This window comes from Dendrobium catenatum, unplaced genomic scaffold (assembly GCF_001605985.2).
Source record: "Dendrobium catenatum unplaced genomic scaffold, ASM160598v2 fragScaff_scaffold_875, whole genome shotgun sequence".
In the NCBI taxonomy this organism is placed as follows: Eukaryota; Viridiplantae; Streptophyta; class Magnoliopsida; order Asparagales; family Orchidaceae; genus Dendrobium; species Dendrobium catenatum.
Window position 1 is genome coordinate 731663 of NW_021319337.1, and position 17818 is coordinate 749480.

Below are 17818 nucleotides of genomic sequence, written 5' to 3' on the forward strand. Positions count from 1 at the left end.
TCTGTCTGAAAGCCATGAGCTGTATTTGTATATGATTCTTTTGAGGAAGAAAAAGATAGATGATCTGTTCCGCTGCATTTGATGTTTCTAGAAGCTCTGTGTGTGCGTCTGTTTCTGTCTGTATGTTTGGAAGAAAGTTCTGAAACAAATTCCAAAGCCAGATCCTGGAATCAGTTCAGTCAGTTTTGAGCGCGGCATCACGACCCGATGCGAGCGGGACCCATCCCGATCGGGTTGGGTCGTGACACCCAAGGCCCCCAAAAATCTGTTTGCTTAGTGAAAAAGGAATACTACAAAAGCCATTAAAATCTAAAATCTTGGTTTAGGAAGCCATGTGGGAGGGCAAGAAGCTACTTGGAACAATTTTTCTAAGGTGGAGAAGAAAACCAGTGCTTTCAAAATGAAGAAAAAAGATTCATTTAAATCTCATATAGTGAGATAAAGGCATTTTGTTGTTGTTGTTTATTCTGTTCAAACTCTCTTTCTTTCTTCTTTTGTTATTTGCTGTAATTTTTGACCTTACTAGATGAAAGAATTCTCACTGTTTTCTTTGAAATTGATAGACGATATTTCTTCTTGTTCTTTTGAAAGCCTATCGATAACAGCCATTTCAATACAAACTGAATTCCATTATCTTCTTCTGTTCTTGGAAATAAGCCAGAGGGGCGCCTAAAAGAGATAAAAAAAAGTTATGAACATGTTTAAAAATAAAGTAGGGGCGTTAAAATGGGTTGGCTGGTCGGATTTTAATCTGATCCGAAATTGACCCGATTCGAATCTGACATGATTATTAATGGGTCAACGATCCGATCCTCTAACAACCTGAGTGACCTAAATATAACATGTTAATATGTTTTGTTAAATAGTTTTTTTTTTTAAATTTAATAACTATAAAATTTAGGATATTTGATAAAAAATTGAAAGATTATATCCATAATAAAAAAAAAAATAAGAAAAGAAAGATATTAAAGTGATTATTTTCGGATGAGAAATGAATTTGTAAGTCAACTCAAATTTAACCCATTTGATAAACGGGTCAGAAAATTCAATCTAAACTCGACGTATATAAGTGTTCTCTACATATTGGTTATTTGATGCAGATGTGATCTGATTTGATTTTATTAGATTAGATCATATTTTTTCCATTGAAAGCTAATTTTTCTTTATGTAGAAGGCATATATGTTGTAATTTGAGCAAGAACCTGAGCAAAACAATTATAATTCTTTTATATGCTCCAAAAACCCTTTCATTAAATAAGTACAGAAATCAATACTTTTAGGAACAATTTTTTTTTTCACAGTGGTCCCTTGAAATAGCTTGTGGTTGAAATGGTCATTATCAACAGAAGGCAAGTTGGACTTGGAACATCTGTGTCAAATCAATTTAAAGCACATCTTTTGGGAGTCTTTGTGCGATGAAAACTACAAAATAATTAAAAAAAGAAATCTATGATTCCTTGTTTTCTTCCCACATTGATGATTTCTTCTTCTTCTGCTAAATTCTTTACCTGTTGAAGTTTAGCTTCTTCTCTTTCCTTTAGCAGAATGAGATGGTGGAGATTATCATTTGGTATTTACATCATCCACTTCTTTCTCTTCTTCTCTTTCATGGGATTTGCAGCAGGCCTTCAAGATCAACAACTCTGCAATATTTCATCATGTGGAGGTCTTCAGATCCAATTTCCTTTTCGCCTGAAAGGAGACCCAGCAAAATGTGGAGATCCAAACTATGAACTCACCTGCAGTGGCAACAGAACTCTCATGGAGTTCCAGTCAGTTCAGTTCTTGGTGAAGAACATCGATTATGCAGGCAATACTATCCAGGTTATTGAGACTGGCCTGCTACGAAGCAACTGCAGTCTTCCCCTCAAATCTTTTGGAGCAAGTTCTGTTTCAAGATCCAGATACTATCAGTTAGAGTCTTGGTATTGGATTAGCTTAATGAATTGTTCGAAGAAGCTAACTTCTCTGAATTATCAGCTTTTTCCTTGCTTAAGTCAAGGAGATTCATTTGTTTATGCTGTTTCTGGTTATTTAGTAACAGATCTGGCACCTTCCTGTAGCCTTTTGTCTATGATGCCAGCAACTGATACTTCTGCAACTATTTCAAGCCATTTGGATCTATTTCAAGCCATTCATAGTGGATTTTCTTTATCATGGTCTACTCATGGTTTTACTACATCCATGCTAATAAGAAGGTGTCTTCGAGATTCATCCAGGTAAGAAAAGACATGATACAAAGTTGTGTTTTTTAGGTTTTATTTGGGATGTCTTTCTTACTGCTTCTTAAAGCAGCTTTTTAGTACAATAATTAAATTTTTTTCTACTAAAAAGTTGCTTGAAGAGCTTAAAGAAAGCCGTCCCAATCAAGGAAAATTATTAGGTCCGGTCACCGGACCTATCTCTGCATTCGGACACCAATAGAATGTTGACAGTTGACAGTTGGAACTTCCACGTGGAATTTTTTTTGTTGTATTATTCTTCTTTTATGTCTTATCAGCCCGAGCGACCCACCCTGCCTGAAAACACGATTTATTTGAAATTATGAATACCAAAAGGCGGGAAGAAAGCTTCGACCATACTTGCCACACTCTCTAACATCAGTTCTCAGCAGTTCTTTAAATACTTCGGCATTTTCATTCTCCAGGAGCTCGTCGATGGCAGGCGAAGTTGGGAAAAATCTGTAGTAAAGGTACGAGAGAAGTTACACCATTCTTGCGACTTTGTTGCGCATTTACTTGCACTTTACTTGCGCTTATTTTAATAGGATGCTCATTTGTATTTTGTTAAAACCTAAACCCTAAACTAAGCTATTTTGTATGTGCGCTTTATGTTGATCTTTGGTTGAACTTTATCCAGGGCTTAGGCATTGTTGTATATGAACTTTATGAGATTTTTGCGCGCTTTACGTAAGCTCTGAGTGCGTTTTACTTGCGCTTTGTGTGCGCTTTGTGTGCACTTTGTGTGCGCTTTAGTTAAGAGATATTTATTTTAATTGCCTTTTCAGATGCCTTAACAACGGCCTGTTACTTCTCGTTGCTACGTAACCACTTTCAGAGCTATTTGTGATCATCAATTTGAACAAATATCATGCTCATCAATTTGAACATCTGTTTAACAATCTATCATGCTCATTAATTTGAACATTCCATGCGAAAATGTGGTCATCAACTTGTCGATCTTTAAATAATTGAATTAAAGAATTAGTGTCACCATATTCAATCCTTGCTATTTTCTCCTTCTGAATAAAATTGTAGGCATCCCTTTTAGAGAATCCAACATTCTCGTATCCTCCGACTTCCTCTGCAAGATAGGCATATGCATCAACGGTTCTAATCCCTGTATCTGTCATTGATTTAAGGATGGAAGCTTTTTCCTCAACAATATTCCTACATGATCTTAGAAGGTGCTGGTTGGCTGGGCTAGCCAATTCATGGTTATGGTATTCAATAAATTTTTTGACATGCCAGTAACCATCTTCATCAATTGCAAACCTCACCATAGATGGACATCTAGTTCTAACATCTAGTTTAGTAAATTTCTTTTTTGAATTAAGATCAATATTTTTCTTGAAACCAGCTTTTGAACAGACAAAGTCTTTGGATTTTATCTTCCTAGAATTTGGCCAGAAACTGTGATGATTCTTCCGGACGATAAAGCCATTATCATAGGCATAAGTACAATAACATTCATATGCTTCTCTCTCATCTTTAAAAACAGCCTAAAATAAGAAACGAAGATAATAAAGCTCATATAAAGCACAACAAAAGCGCACATAAAGCACAGTTAAAGTGCAATAAAAGCGCACTTATTTTTACAAACACTACGAAACATGATGTTATGTTTTCTATCTTATGTAAATTAAAACATTAATGACAGCTGAACAAAAGTTTTTTTGCTTTTTCGCCTAAAACCTAAAACGACCTTCGAAGAAGCTGAGACTCTAATGAGCTGAAATCTGCTGAACAATTGTTTCCCTGTTTCTACACACTTTTGTTTTATAACTTTCAAGAAGTATATTCTTACTGTCAATATATTATTGGCGATGAGATTTAAACTTACAGATATGTTGAAACCTGCAGAAGTTCCAGCTATTTGACTTCCGATTCATGCAACCCTTCCCCCTCTCTTTCCCTCTTCGGAGAGCATTCCATCTCTTTTTTGCAATATTCTAGCTTGTTTTTTTCCTTCAGTACCAAGCAAAAGCGATAAATATTTAGATCTTTGGCGGGTTTCTAAAGATAGCGTCAACCATACTTTTAAAATGAAAAAAATATTGGGCCTGGTCGGGTCGGGTGGGGATGATATACATTAATTAAAAAATTATATTTAAAAAAATTCACATCCAGCTGTCAACATTCTATTAGTGTCCGAACGCAGAGATAGGTCCGGTGACCGGACCTAATAATTTTTCCCCAAACAAAGCCTTAGTTTCTTATATGTTTTCCATGGACAGCTTCTGATCTTTGAACATATTCCAGCATGTTTCATGACAATTTTGAATCCAGCTAGTTTCTATCGTTGATTCCAGCAGTTTTTAAGGCTGAGATGCACTTTCCAGCCTGCATTGAAGATTATACTGGGTTTAACAGCCATTTCCAGCTGATTTTCCGCCTGTCAATAGTTGTTATAGTTATAATAGAGATTGTTCATCTTGTGATAGGTAAGGAAGAACTAAGAAGCCATGAATAATTAATTTTACTGTTTATTTTCATTGTCCACAAATAATAAAGAAGCTTATGTTGTTTCTGTTTACAGTGTTGCTGATAATAGGAAGACTGGTTTTTGCTCCATTAGCTCTCTGGACCTTCCTTGCTCATAAATTCTGGACAATCTTGTCATCAGACGATGCTGTGGAGAAGTTTCTGCAAGCCCAGCAAAGCCTCTCGCCAACAAGATATGCATATACAGACATTATTGCCCTCACAAGACACTTCAAAGAACAATTGGGAAGAGGAGGATTCGGCTCAGTTTACAAAGGCGAGCTCCCTGGTTCCCATTTTGTAGCTGTTAAGTTACTCTCTGCGTATTCCAAGTGCCATGGAGATGACTTCATCAGTGAAGTCTCCACAATTGGAAGAATTCACCACCTGAACGTCATTCGGCTTGTCGGATTCTGCTCAGAAGGTTCAAAAGCAGCACTTGTCTATGAGTACATGCCTAACAAATCACTTGACAAATACATCTTCTCCTCAAATAGATGCTTTTCATGGCAGAAACTTAACACCATAGCTCTTGGTGTGGCTAGAGGTGTTGATTACCTTCACCGCGGCTGCGACATGACCATTCTGCATTTCGACATCAAGCCTCAGAACATTCTCTTAGATCAAACCTTCGTCCCCAAGGTCTCAGATTTCGGGCTTGCAAAGCTATACCCAAAGGAGTATAATGTAGTCTCCGTCAGTGCTGCAAGAGGAACAATTGGATACATTGCTCCAGAGCTCGTGTCAAGGAACTTTGGAATCATATCTCATAAATCAGATGTGTATAGCTTTGGAATGTTATTGATTGAGATGGCGTCGGGTCGAAGGAATGTTGACACCAATGCTGATAGTTCAAGTCAGAACTATTATCCTTCTTTGATATATGATAAGCTGAGTTATAAAGCTAAGGAAGAGATCAAATTTGAGAGTTTGGAGATGAATGAAGTGGAGAAGAAGCTGTACTTAGTTGGGCTTTGGTGCATTCAAATAAGGCCATCTGATCGACCTTCTATGAATCAAGTTGTGCAGATGATAGAAGGAGATGCAGACCACTTGGAATTACCACCAAAGCCTTTCTTCTCTTGGTCATCTTCAATCTCTAGAACTTTGCATTCTGATAGCACTGCTACTACACAACTGTCAGTTATTGGGAAGATGATAGCAGCTGAATTACATTAATATATTAACATAAAAAAACACTCTAAGACACTTGTTAATAAGCTCGTGAAGTGAGCTTATTAAGTCATGAGTTTGAGTTGGAGCATATGCTCGAGCTCAGCCCAACTCGACTCATATGCTTGTTGAACTGCTCGTTTAAATTAGAGTATATTTTATAATAATATAATAAAATATACTAAGTATTTTTAATTGTTAGTATATTCAAGTGCGCTCCTAGTAATTTTTGAACAAGCCAAATTCGAGCTCGTGTCAGGCTCGAGCTTTATAAGAATTAAATGAGTTTAACTCAATTAGACAAATACTTGACTTTAGTCGACTCGTTCACACCCTTAATTACACTATTGTAAATCAAATCAAAATCAAATTTACTTATTTATTAAAAATCTATATTTGATATAATTTTTTAGCTATAGTTTGCGAATTTATTAAATTAAATAATAAATATTTACATCGCATACCTTAGACATGATTTTTTTTTTCCAATTGCACACTCAACTACCCATGTACCCATTAACAAGTCCACAGGCTTGAGCAATATTAATGGGACCCGGTATAGATTAACAGCACCAAAACAGTTAAACAGGTCGATATCAACCCGTATTCTACCTGTGTAAAATTTATAATCTGGATTCAAGGGTAGGTGAAAGGAAGAGGGTAGCTGGTTATTGGGTAGGTGTATTGAATGGACCCCACCATCTTCGTATTCGGCCCACAACATCTTCTCACTTTTACAACGAATAACAACTTGACACGTCACAATGATATTGGAGGATTTCAATGCAAATCACCTAAAATTATTTTATTCAGATATTAATATCTCTAATAAAATCAAGAAACCTTAAGACTTTTCACTTATGCTCATTTAGGATAGTTTTTTTTTTTGTAATTATTTTGAAAGTTGTTATAAAACGTAATTTTCTAATACAAAATTTTTTAAAAGCAGCAAAAAAATAATGGCACATATAAAATATCATTGTGATCTGAAAAATAAAGCAATAAAAAATCTATTCCAAATGAGAGAAATTATTCTATGTGGCGAAATCTTTACACGTAGAGTGGACATGTATATATATTTTTTGGGACATTTAGGCCATTTAAGGCAAACTCACACACACAACGCATACATAGAGACTCGAACCTTAGACCTCTTAGTTGGAAGCCTTAGCTCTCAACCAATAGGCCAAGGAGAGTTGTGTGACATGTATATATTCAATTAGATTTCTTTTTTTTTTTTTTAATTTATGTCTTGTCAGTCCGATTGTCATTAGGATTTGGATTGCAATGGGGATCTTGCCTGTGATGGGTCTCACGATATGTGATAGTCTATCCTTGATAGCGAGGAAGTGTGGAAGATGAGATAGGTATTAGAATGAGAACACATTTATTATTTTGTACTTGAGCTCATTTTACACAACATGTAAACTAGCTCTATAAATACTGTAAATTCATTTTACATTTGAATATAGTATTTTCCCTCTTCTTTCTTTCTCCCTGTGCTCCGTCTCCTACCTTCTCTGTCAGCTCCCTCGAGATCAAGAATCTCCTTCATGGTATCAGATAGCCAGTAATGGGCGATCAAGAGTCTTCTTCCACTCTTCCTCCCACTTCTTCCACTATCGCCGGATCAACAACAGAACTTGTTCTTCCGACGACTCTCAAGTTCATCATCTCAAATATCAAGAACTTGATTTCGAATACTCTCACGGCGGACAACTACGCTATCTGGCGTACACAGATCTTTCAACATCTTTCTGCGAATGGCTATGCCGATCACCTCACAGGCAAAACGCTTCCTCCGCCCGATTCCACATCCTCTGCTCACGCGCAATGGCGACTAGTCGACAACAATTTGATTTATGCGCTATTCTCCACAATTTCTCCGACCATTCTACCATATGTCATTACGTCCACAACGGCGCATGAAGTTTGGGCCATTCTTGAACGCCGGTTACAGTCGACCAGTCGATCTCGCGTTATTCAACTCAAGAACGAGTTGCATCATATCCAAATGAACAATCAAACTATGCAACAATACCTTGCTCAAGTCAAGAACATTGTTGACAACATTGCGGCGTCCGGCACAAAGATTGACCCTGAGGACATCACGCTCTATATTTTAAATGGACTCCCCGCCACCTATAATTCTTTCAAAACTTACATTTGCTCCTCCTCACTCCCTGCGGACCTAGACGCCCTCTACTCGCTTCTCTGCAGTGAGGAGATACACGTTAATCACGACATCAAGAAAGATCAGCTTGCGACGACGGCTGCCTACTACGCTACTTCCTACAATCAAATGCGGAACAAGAACAGCAAGCGTCCCAACAAGCAACGAAACAACACCACTCGTAATCCGAACACCAACGAACCCATATCGACGCAAGTCTCAGCTACTAACACCCGCCCCATCTGCCAGATTTGCAGTAAAATTGGTCACACGGCGAATAACTGTTGGCATCGGTGTAATCTTTCTTATGCTCCACCGTCCACACCTACAAATCGAGCTCTTCTTGCCCAACCGACGCCACTGGCTCCTCAATCTTGGGTTCTTGATACCGGTGCTTCCTCACACATGACGACGGATGGCTCGAACATTCAATATCCCACGGCTTATCACGGTCACGAATCTGTCTCTGTGGCGAATGGCTCAGCTGTTCCAATACAGAACTATGGCCAGGGGATTCTTCCCCTGCCGGATTCGTCTCGTAAGCTACATTTATGCAATTTACTCCATGTTCCCGATCTTACACATAATCTACTTTCTGTATCTAAATTAACATCTGATAATTCCATCTCTATTACTTTCGATTCTAATGGCTTTGAAATTAAGGATCTGCAGAACCATCAGCCTCTTCTTCGTGGACGTCTGCATAACGGGATTTACATGCTACAAGTTGCTCCTCCGATGTCTTCCACAGCTTTTCAAGCAACGACCGTCTCCTCGTCCATCTGGCATGCCCGTCTCGGCCATCCCAGCAATCGCATCTTGAATTCTTTAGCTAACAACATTTCGAATTTTTCTGCTTTACCCTCTGACTTTCATTGTGAAGCATGTAATATGGCCAAGAGTCATAAACAATCTTTTAATAGAAGTTCTTCGTCGACCTCCCATCCATTCGAACTTATACATTCAGATGTATGGGGTCCGAGGAAACTTCCGTCTTTGAATGGTTTTCGGTATTACGTTGTTTTCATTGACGATTATACGAGGTTTTCATGGATTTACTTTCTCCATCACAAAAATGAGACCTTAGCTAAATTTAAAATATTATGCAGTTTTCTTAAAACCCAATACTCTGCTACACCGAAATGCTTCCGTTCGGATGGAGGCGGAGAGTTCGTTAATCAAGAGTTCACCGCCTACCTCAACGACAATGGCATACAACATCAACTCAGCTGTCCTTACACACCTGAACAGAACGGCATGTCAGAAAGGAAGCATCGCCACCTCTTGGAACTTACTCGCGCACTTTTGATCGCATCCAATCTCCCTGATCAGTTCTGGGCTGATGCGGTATCTACAGCCAATTACCTAATTAACTATCTCCCCACCACTGCTCTGTCCCTTAAATCACCTTATCAACTACTTCATAACAAAAATCCTGACTACTCCCATCTGCGAACTTTCGGGTGTCTCTGCTACCCATGGCTGCAACCGTATACCACCACCAAGCTCGCACCGAGATCTCTACCTTGTGTTTTCGTGGGTTACTCACCACATCACAAGGGGTATAAATGTTACGACCTTACCAACCACAAATTATACATCTCCCGTCTTGTCGAATTTCACGAATCAATTTTCCCGCTTCGTTCAAATGATACTACCAGTCTTCCACTTCATCCGACTAACACCACCCAACCTTCTCCGCTTCTTCTCGTACCGGTCTCGGCTACTACAACATCTATTAATAACGCCAATACAGAGTCTGCCATTCCCTCAACTCTTCCTCAGTCTATATCACCTACTCCGGCTGACACCTCTACAGACAAGGCTCTCAACGGCAATTCACAGAATAACCAAGCTCAGATTCGACCTCATCATCCTATGCAGACCAGATCAAAGTCGGGGATCTCAAAACCCCGCCAATTACTTACTCTCCTCAGCAACACCAGTGTCATGACAACTCCAACAACTTATAATCAAGCCTCCAAACTCAAGCACTGGCAAGATGCTATGACAGAAGAATACAATGCGCTTTTAAAACAAAAGACCTGGACGTTGGTTCCAAAACCGAATAATCACCGGGTATTAGGATGCAAATGGACTTATAAGACCAAACTCAAACCGAATGGTCAAGTAGATCGCTACAAAGCACGGTTGGTGGCTCTTGGCTATGAGCAAGTTCTGGGTGAAAATTACAATGAGACGTTTAGCCCGGTTGCTCGGATGACCACCATACGCATGTTACTCACACTTGCTGTTAACCGCAATTGGCCTATGCTTCAGCTTGACGTGTCCAATGCCTTCCTACACGGTGATTTACCAGATGACATCTACATGTCACAACCTCGCGGCTTCACCGATCCAACTCAACCCGACGCTGTATGCAAACTTCACAAATCCTTATATGGGCTCAAACAAGCGCCGCGACAGTGGTTTCAGAAAATCACAACGTTTTTACAAGCCCGTGGATTTGGGTTTAGCCGCTCTGATCCCTCTTTACTAATCTATAATCACAAACAAATTTTTCTTTACATTTTACTGTATGTTGATGATATTCTCCTTACAGGAAATTGCTCTACTCATATCAATAATCTCCTTCACGATCTTCGCTCTCAGTTCGCTCTCAAACAACTGGGACAAATAAATCTATTTCTCGGCATCCAGATCAGCCGCACTTCCGACGGCTTCTTTCTCCATCAAGAACACTATGTCTCCAAACTTCTACAGGAAGCGGGCTTCGCTGATTGCAAACCGTGCCCGACACCCATCACTCCGACCAACAGGCATTCACAGCATCAGACTGAATTGTTTCACGATCCATCAATGTATCGTCGATTGGCTGGATCTTTACAATATCTAACGATCACCAGGCCGGACATCTCGTTTGCTACCAACCAAGTATGTCAGCACATGCAGTCTCCGACCACAGACGACTTCATCCAACTCAAACGTATACTTCGCTATCTCAAAGGAACAGCTACCTTTGGCTTACCAATCACGCCCGGCGATACAACTATCCAGACTTACACCGATGCTGACTGGGCATCGGACCTTTCAGACCGTAAGTCCATTTCCGGCATATGTACTTTCATCGGACCCAATCTTCTATCTTGGTCTGTTAAGAAACAAATCACGGTGGCGAAATCTTCCACCGAGGCGGAGTATCGCGCCCTATCAGCAGCAACTTCTGAAGTTATCTGACTAAGACGGCTTGCAGCTGAACTTCACCTAGATTAGTCGTCTCCAACGATCATTCACTGTGATAACATTTCTGTCATAGCCATAGCCAAGAATCCGATCTTTCATGCTCGGACGAAGCACATTGAGATCGATTTTCAGTTCATTCGGCAACATATAGCTTCAGGAAATATATGCATTCAACACATTTCCTCTCATGACCAGATTGCAGACATTTTAACTAAAGCCTTCAACATTTCTCGTTTTAATTTTCTTCGCTCCAAATGTCATGAGTTTGAGTTGGAGCATATGCTCGAGCTCAGCCCAACTCGACTCATATGCTTGTTGAACTGCTCGTTTAAATTAGAGTATATTTTATAATAATATAATAAAATATACTAAGTATTTTTAATTGTTAGTATATTCAAGTGCGCTCCTAGTAATTTTTGAACAAGCCAAATTCGAGCTCGTGTCAGGCTCGAGCTTTATAAGAATTAAATGAGTTTAACTCAATTAGACAAATACTTGACTTTAGTCGACTCGTTCACACCCTTAATTACACTATTGTAAATCAAATCAAAATCAAGTTTTCTTATTTATTAAAAATCTATATTTGATATAATTTTTTAGCTATAGTTTGCGAATTTATTAAATTAAATAATAAATATTTACATCGCATACCTTAGACATGATTTTTTCCCAATTGCACACTCAACTACCCATGTACCCATTAACAAGTCCACAGGCTTGAGCAATATTAATGGGACCCGGTATAGATTAACAGCACCAAAACAGTTAAACAGGTCAATATTAAACCGTATTCTACCTGATAAAATTTAAAACCGGAGATTCAATGGTAGGTGAAAGGAAGAGGGTAGCTGGTTATTGGGTAGGTGTATTGAATGGACCCCACCATCTTTGTATTCGGCCCACAACATCTTCTCACTTTTACAACGAATAACAACTTGACACGTCACAATGATGTTGGAGGATTTCAATGCAAATCACCTAAAATTATTTTATTCATATATTAATATCTCTAATAAAATCAAGAAACCTTAGACTTATCACTTATGCATTTAGGATAGTTTTTTTTTTTTGTAATTATTTTGAAATTTGTTATAAAACGTAATTTTTTAATACAAAATTTTTTAAAAGCAGCAAAAAAATAATGGCACATATGAAATATCATTGTGATCTGAAAAGCAAAGCAATGAAAAAGTGAAAAATTATTCCAAATGAGAGAAATTATTCTATGTGGAGTAATCTTTACACGTAAAGTGGACATGTGGATATTCAATTAGATTTCTTTTTTATTTATTTATTTATGTCTTGTTAGCCCGACTGACATTAGGATTTGGATGGGGATCTTGCCTGTGATGGGTCTCACGATATGTGATAGTCTATCCTTGATAGCGAGGAAGTGACGAAGATGAGATAAGATCTCATTGGTCACAGGATCAATGATTTGTAATGGTTGACTCGGGGTGTGAATTTATCGAGTAAAGTCGAATATTTACCTAATAAATTCAAACTTGTTTAATTTTTTACTGAGCTCGAACTTGAGTACTTATTCAAAAATTATTAGGGCCGAGAAATAATTAAAATTTGGTATAAATTAAATTTAAACAATTGGCTCTACAAACTCATAAGTCGAGCCAGATTAAAATAGAGCTCATACAATATACAAGTTTTAGTATAAGCTCAAGCTCGAACTCATGGCTCAGCTCATGAGCAGGTAAAGAGTCGAGTTCAAGCCAGATTATGAGCCAACTCGGCTCACTATATTATATGAATAAGCATTAAAGTTTAAAAATTAAAATTAAAATAAAAAAATGAAAATATAAATAGAATGACTTTAAATATTAAATATTATGTTATGTATGCAAATTCCCTTATTATATATCCGAATTAGAGAATGGAAGCCACTCGATCTTCTCCTTCCGCTTCCAATCTCAGTTCTGCTCAGTTCTCCTCAGCTAGAAATGGAGACCGATCCTTCTCCTCTGCAACCCCAAACCCCCGATAGCTCCGAAGAGCAGCAGAAGGAGATAACGAGTTCGCCCTCGAAATCCTCTCCGCCGATTGCTTCGCTGTCCCTTTCGCTCTCTACCAACCTCCTCCTCTCGAAGCCAACGCCGCCGGTGGCGACGGCGCAACCATTCGCGGCCTTACCCTCCCGTCTCAAGATCCCGACCCAGATCTTCTCCCTTACCCGCCTCTCTTTCTCTGCTTCCAGCGTCTCTACTCCAGCCCGTCCCTCAAATCTCTCGTCCTCCACCCCCGCCCTCCTGTCATCACCTTCCCCTTTTCTCCGCCGCCGCCCTGCAGATCCATCTGGTGGTGCTGCCGCTCGCCGATGCACCCTCCTCTGGTTCCGCTGCGACCTTCGTACACACGATAATGAAGCACTTACTGCGGCTAGTAATGAATCCCTCTCCATTCTACCTGTATATCTCTTCGACCCCCGCGACTATGGAAAATCCTCCTCCGGCTTCGACAAGACGGGCCCCTACCGTGCTACATTTCTTCTACAGTCCGTCGCTGATCTCCGTCGCTCCCTCCGCGCGCGGGGATCGGATCTCGTAGTTCGGATTGGCCGGCCGGAGAGCGTCCTCGTTGAGCTGGCACGATTGGTTGGCGCCGATGCGGTTTACATGCACCGAGAGGTGTCGCATGAAGAGGCGAGGACGGAGGAGAGGGTGGAGAAGGCGATGGAGAGCGAGGGAGTTGAGGTGAAGTACTTTTGGGGGAGTACGTTGTACCACATTGATGATTTGCCCTTCGAGCTGGAGCAGATGCCGTCGAACTATGGTGGGTTTAGGGAAAAGGTGCAGGGCTTGAATGTGAGGAAGACTATAGAGGCACTAGATCAGATAAAGGGGCTTCCATCGAGAGGGGATGTCGAGCCCGGCGAGATTCCGACGCTGATGGATTTGGGGCTTAATCCTGCTCCTGCAGTGACTCAGGTTTGTGCTGCCAGTCTCAATTTGATTTATTTTTTTATTGTTTCTTTGTTTTAATGGAATTTTATTTTGCAATGATTATTTCAATGCGGGCATCTAAGGAACATGCTGCTTGTTTTTTATTTTTCTTGTTTAAATTTCTATGATGGGAAAAAAGTGTAATTTTTGCTGGATGCTTGTAAGAAGACTGATCCGTGCATGCAAGTTCAACATGTATTTTGTAAGATATGATATCTGATGCGGGCATTTTACACATGAAGGGATAATTTACCTCCCATGCTATTTCCGTTTTGTTTTCTCTCCACTACTATAGTTTTACTTTTTCAGTTATGGTATTAATTTGTCAACTTTTAGCTGTTTGGACCTTTTTTCTGCAAGTTGCAATATGCATCTTGATAATGAATATATATCAAAGTCTAAGTAAACGAGAAAGATAGAATATGTGATATCTTTGGGTGTTTAAACATGTGTTATCTGTTTTCAACTTTCCTGCATCTTCTTCTTGCTTTAGTTCTGGTATCAGAGCTAGAAGCTGAGCAAGAATGGCCAATTGTAGCAATCGCAAGACCAACGACAATGATCGCAATCTGGAGGCCCTCTGGGCAGCACATGCTTGTATGGTAAGACAATTTGACCAAATGGCCTATGAGTTATTTTCGATTTTCTGAAGAGATGTGGCGTGGGTTACAAGCCATCAAAAAGGGGTTAGGTGCTCACCAAATCAATCATATAGTAGTGCCAACAACCACACCGTCTGCTAGGAAGACGTGTGTGGATCGTGATCAGAAGCGTACGTCTGCATTCCTGGAAGTCACTGATTCCTAAGATGATGTGGATAATTTCAATCATGCTAATGTGTTAGACTTGGATGGTGAAGAAATTTTCAATCACTGTCGGCAACCTAGAGTATATGACAGACACCATAGTGAATTTCGTGTGAAGCTTGCCATTACCTTTTTTTTTATGGTAGATTATATATTGAAGGTTATTTAGATTGGGAGAGAGTCGTTGAAACATTTTTTGAGTATATGGAAATCGAACTAGAGAAACAAGTAAAATATGTCGCCAGTTGGCTCAAGGGAGGTGCATATGTGTGGTGGCTACAACTTCTCCAATCTCGTAGGCGGGAAGATAGAGGGCGTGTACACAACTAGTATAGAATGAAACAACTCATTCGAGGTCATTTTCTGCCCATTGATTATGAGCAGTGATTGTAACTCAAGTATTAACACTGTATTCAAGGAAATATATCTTTAAGTGAATACGCCGAGGACTTTTATTGCCTAAGTGCCAGGAATAATCTAAACAAAACCACTAATTAGTCGGTGGTTCAATACATATGCGGCTTAAAAGATGCTATTCAAGATAAGTTGGAATTGAATTCAGTATGGACTTTGTTGCAAGTTGTAAATTTTGCTCTAAAAGCCGAAATTCAGCTCACTCGGCACTATTGCAATAATGCATTACATCGTCGTTCTTTTGAGCAATTGTTTGAAGTTGTTAAGCAAGGCCCCATTGCAATGAAGCTGCCGCCAAATTAGCTTGGATTAAGCCGTACCAATGGCAACCAAATGCTATTACAAAACGAACCAACCAAAACTGAAAGCACGGATTAAAGAAAATCCATACTCTAAACCCACTACGATCAAGTGATTCTAATGCTTTCAATAAGGATATAAATCTAATGAATGCCCAAATAGGCAACCGTTATAATTTGTGGAAGATAAAGAGGAAAAAGAACTAGATGTGGTTGATCCTGAAAGAGATCTAAAACATGAAGATATTGTTGGTGATGAAGGAGAACCATTTGTTTGTGTCTTAGAGAAGCTACTCATGACGCCTTGACAATCAAATAACTCTTGGTAAAATGTGATTTTCAGAATAAGATGTACCATAAACGATAAAGTTTGAGAGTTACTCATTGATAGAGGCTATATTGAAAATATTATTTCTCGCGATGTGGTTTATACATTGCAATTTAAAACCACAAAACGTCCTCACTCGTACAAGATTAGTTGGGTCAAAAAAAGGAATGAATATTTTGGCATCTGAAAAGTGTCAGGTTACATTTTCTATTGCGTAACAATATGTTTTCGAAGCCTTGTGTGATGTATTGGATATGGACATTGCCAAATTATTTTGGAAAAGCCATGATAGTTCGATGTGGGAGCTATTTATATTGTCGAACTACACGTCGAACTAGCACTTATTCCTTGGAATGAACAAGTAAAAGGCTACGACTGCTACTCCAACAAGCTAACAACAACATTACAAGCAAATCTAAGGTTGTGATGCACGTGGTCTCTGGAACCTCACCTTTGCATTCGTGGAAGGAATCCACTCTAATGTTTGCTTTAATTCTCAAAGAACATGTCACAATAAACAACTCCTCATCAAGGCATATAGAGATATATCAATTGCTTCAGCAATTTTATTATGTTTGCTCTGAGATGTTGCCCGATGTAATAGCTTATATTTTGACCCAAACAAATAATTTGTTTAGGAGTCATATGTCCAAATCACAAACCGTCTTCGCCATAATACTAATATTATTATGTTTTAATTATAATAATTTTTCTATAATTTTTTGTTATTTTGTGCAAATCTTTAAAAAATTGACAGCTACAAGTGGAGTATTGGGACCGTCAGATTTCTTTCTGCCAAATCAATTTTCAACCAAAGTGTTCCTAAAACATGATGAGCTATTTTATGGATTTTCTTTTAATTTGTAAAGCCCCAAAAGATTTTTATATAATTATATTTATATTATATTAATATTTTATTACAAATATCTTACTCCATCATCTTAATACATTAAATCCTTTTGAATTCCCTTCATTTGGCTGATGAGAGAAACAAAAATGAGAATTAGAGAGAAAATATGGGAGAGAGAAGAGAAAAGGTTAGATTTGGAGGCTGTAGAGCATTTTTGTTCGTTGGTCTTGTTGGGATATTTGCTCATCTCACTAGAAGGAACCATTATCATATTTTGATTTCAACAATTTGTTATTTTGGTATTTTTTTCGATCACATTTGTGTTTCCATTACTTAAAAATGAGGATGATTTATATTGATAAAACTTTCACTGTGTAACTTTTGGTATATGATAGATCTCGTCAATATGAGCATTTTAATAATAATATATCGTATATTTATCGGTTAAATTGGAAGCTATAATTTTTTGAAGTAAATGCGTGATAGTTAAATTTGATATATTTTCCTATATTTTTCTACCAGAGTTTTTATAAATCATCAATATAAACATTAACTAGCGAAAGCAATTTAAATCATATACATCAAAATATTTTCACTATTCATTTGCAAAATGATATTACACTAGCTAGGAGATCATTACAATTACTAATCTATTACAAGCTCTTAACTACAAAAGAATAGAAGGAAATGCATAACAAAATCTAAAGAAGAACATGACAATCTTTATTAGTATCATTGCTCACGATTCTGACCCATTCCTTGACCTGAAATCATTAAAATCTATATAATGAGCTACAAAGTTCACTAGGTAACAAGGTTTAAAATTGCGTAACTGCGCCTCGAGGCGATTTTCGTCCGTGAGGCGAGGCGTAAGCTTCGAGGCGGTCTGAGGCGTAAGCCTCACGGACACAGAA

General features: G+C 38.6%; 3 protein-coding genes across 10 annotated transcripts in view; all 3 read left to right on the forward strand.

Moving 5' to 3' along the window:
* The first annotated feature begins 1400 nt into the window (after positions 1-1400).
* On the forward strand, positions 1401-2177 carry LOC114580238. The gene is made up of 2 exons (XM_028697116.1): positions 1401-1925; positions 2039-2177. The coding sequence occupies exons 1-2, from the start codon at positions 1546-1548 to the stop codon at positions 2061-2063; spliced, it is 405 nt and encodes a 134-aa protein (XP_028552949.1). The 5' UTR covers positions 1401-1545; the 3' UTR covers positions 2064-2177.
* LOC110113138 (rust resistance kinase Lr10-like) lies at positions 2081-5897 on the forward strand. Of its 7 annotated transcripts, none has more exons than XM_028697110.1 (3): positions 2081-2219; positions 4482-4663; positions 4759-5897. In XM_028697110.1, exons 2-3 carry the CDS (start codon positions 4549-4551, stop codon positions 5880-5882), a joined length of 1239 nt encoding a protein of 412 aa, XP_028552943.1. In that variant the 5' UTR covers positions 2081-2219; positions 4482-4548; the 3' UTR covers positions 5883-5897. The 7 variants fall into 7 exon arrangements, with proteins under 7 accessions (XP_028552943.1, XP_028552948.1, XP_028552944.1 ...); XM_028697115.1 differs by having other exon boundaries at positions 2082-2219; positions 4535-4663; XM_028697111.1 differs by having other exon boundaries at positions 2083-2219; positions 4457-4663.
* A 7260-nt stretch (positions 5898-13157) lies between these two features.
* Positions 13158-17818, forward strand: part of LOC110108224 (blue-light photoreceptor PHR2) — a 33919-nt gene continuing 29258 nt past the window's right edge. For both annotated transcript variants that reach the window (XM_028697117.1, XM_028697118.1), the window contains exon 1: positions 13158-14192. In XM_028697117.1, coding sequence (XP_028552950.1) covers positions 13209-14192 — 984 coding nt within the window. In that variant the 5' untranslated portion in view covers positions 13158-13208. The remainder of the gene's footprint in view (positions 14193-17818) is intronic.

Excerpts from the sequence above, each read along its gene's own strand:
- LOC110113138 (XM_028697110.1), top strand. The coding sequence starts at position 4,549 with ATGCACTTTCCAGCCTGCATTGAAGATTATACTGGGTTTAACAGCCAT. Across the intron at positions 4,664-4,758 it reads GATTGTTCATCTTGTGATAG|TGTTGCTGATAATAGGAAGA; the intron begins GTAAGGAAGAAC and ends TTCTGTTTACAG.
- LOC114580238 (XM_028697116.1), top strand. The coding sequence starts at position 1,546 with ATGAGATGGTGGAGATTATCATTTGGTATTTACATCATCCACTTCTTT. Across the intron at positions 1,926-2,038 it reads TACTATCAGTTAGAGTCTTG|TAACAGATCTGGCACCTTCC; the intron begins GTATTGGATTAG and ends CTGGTTATTTAG.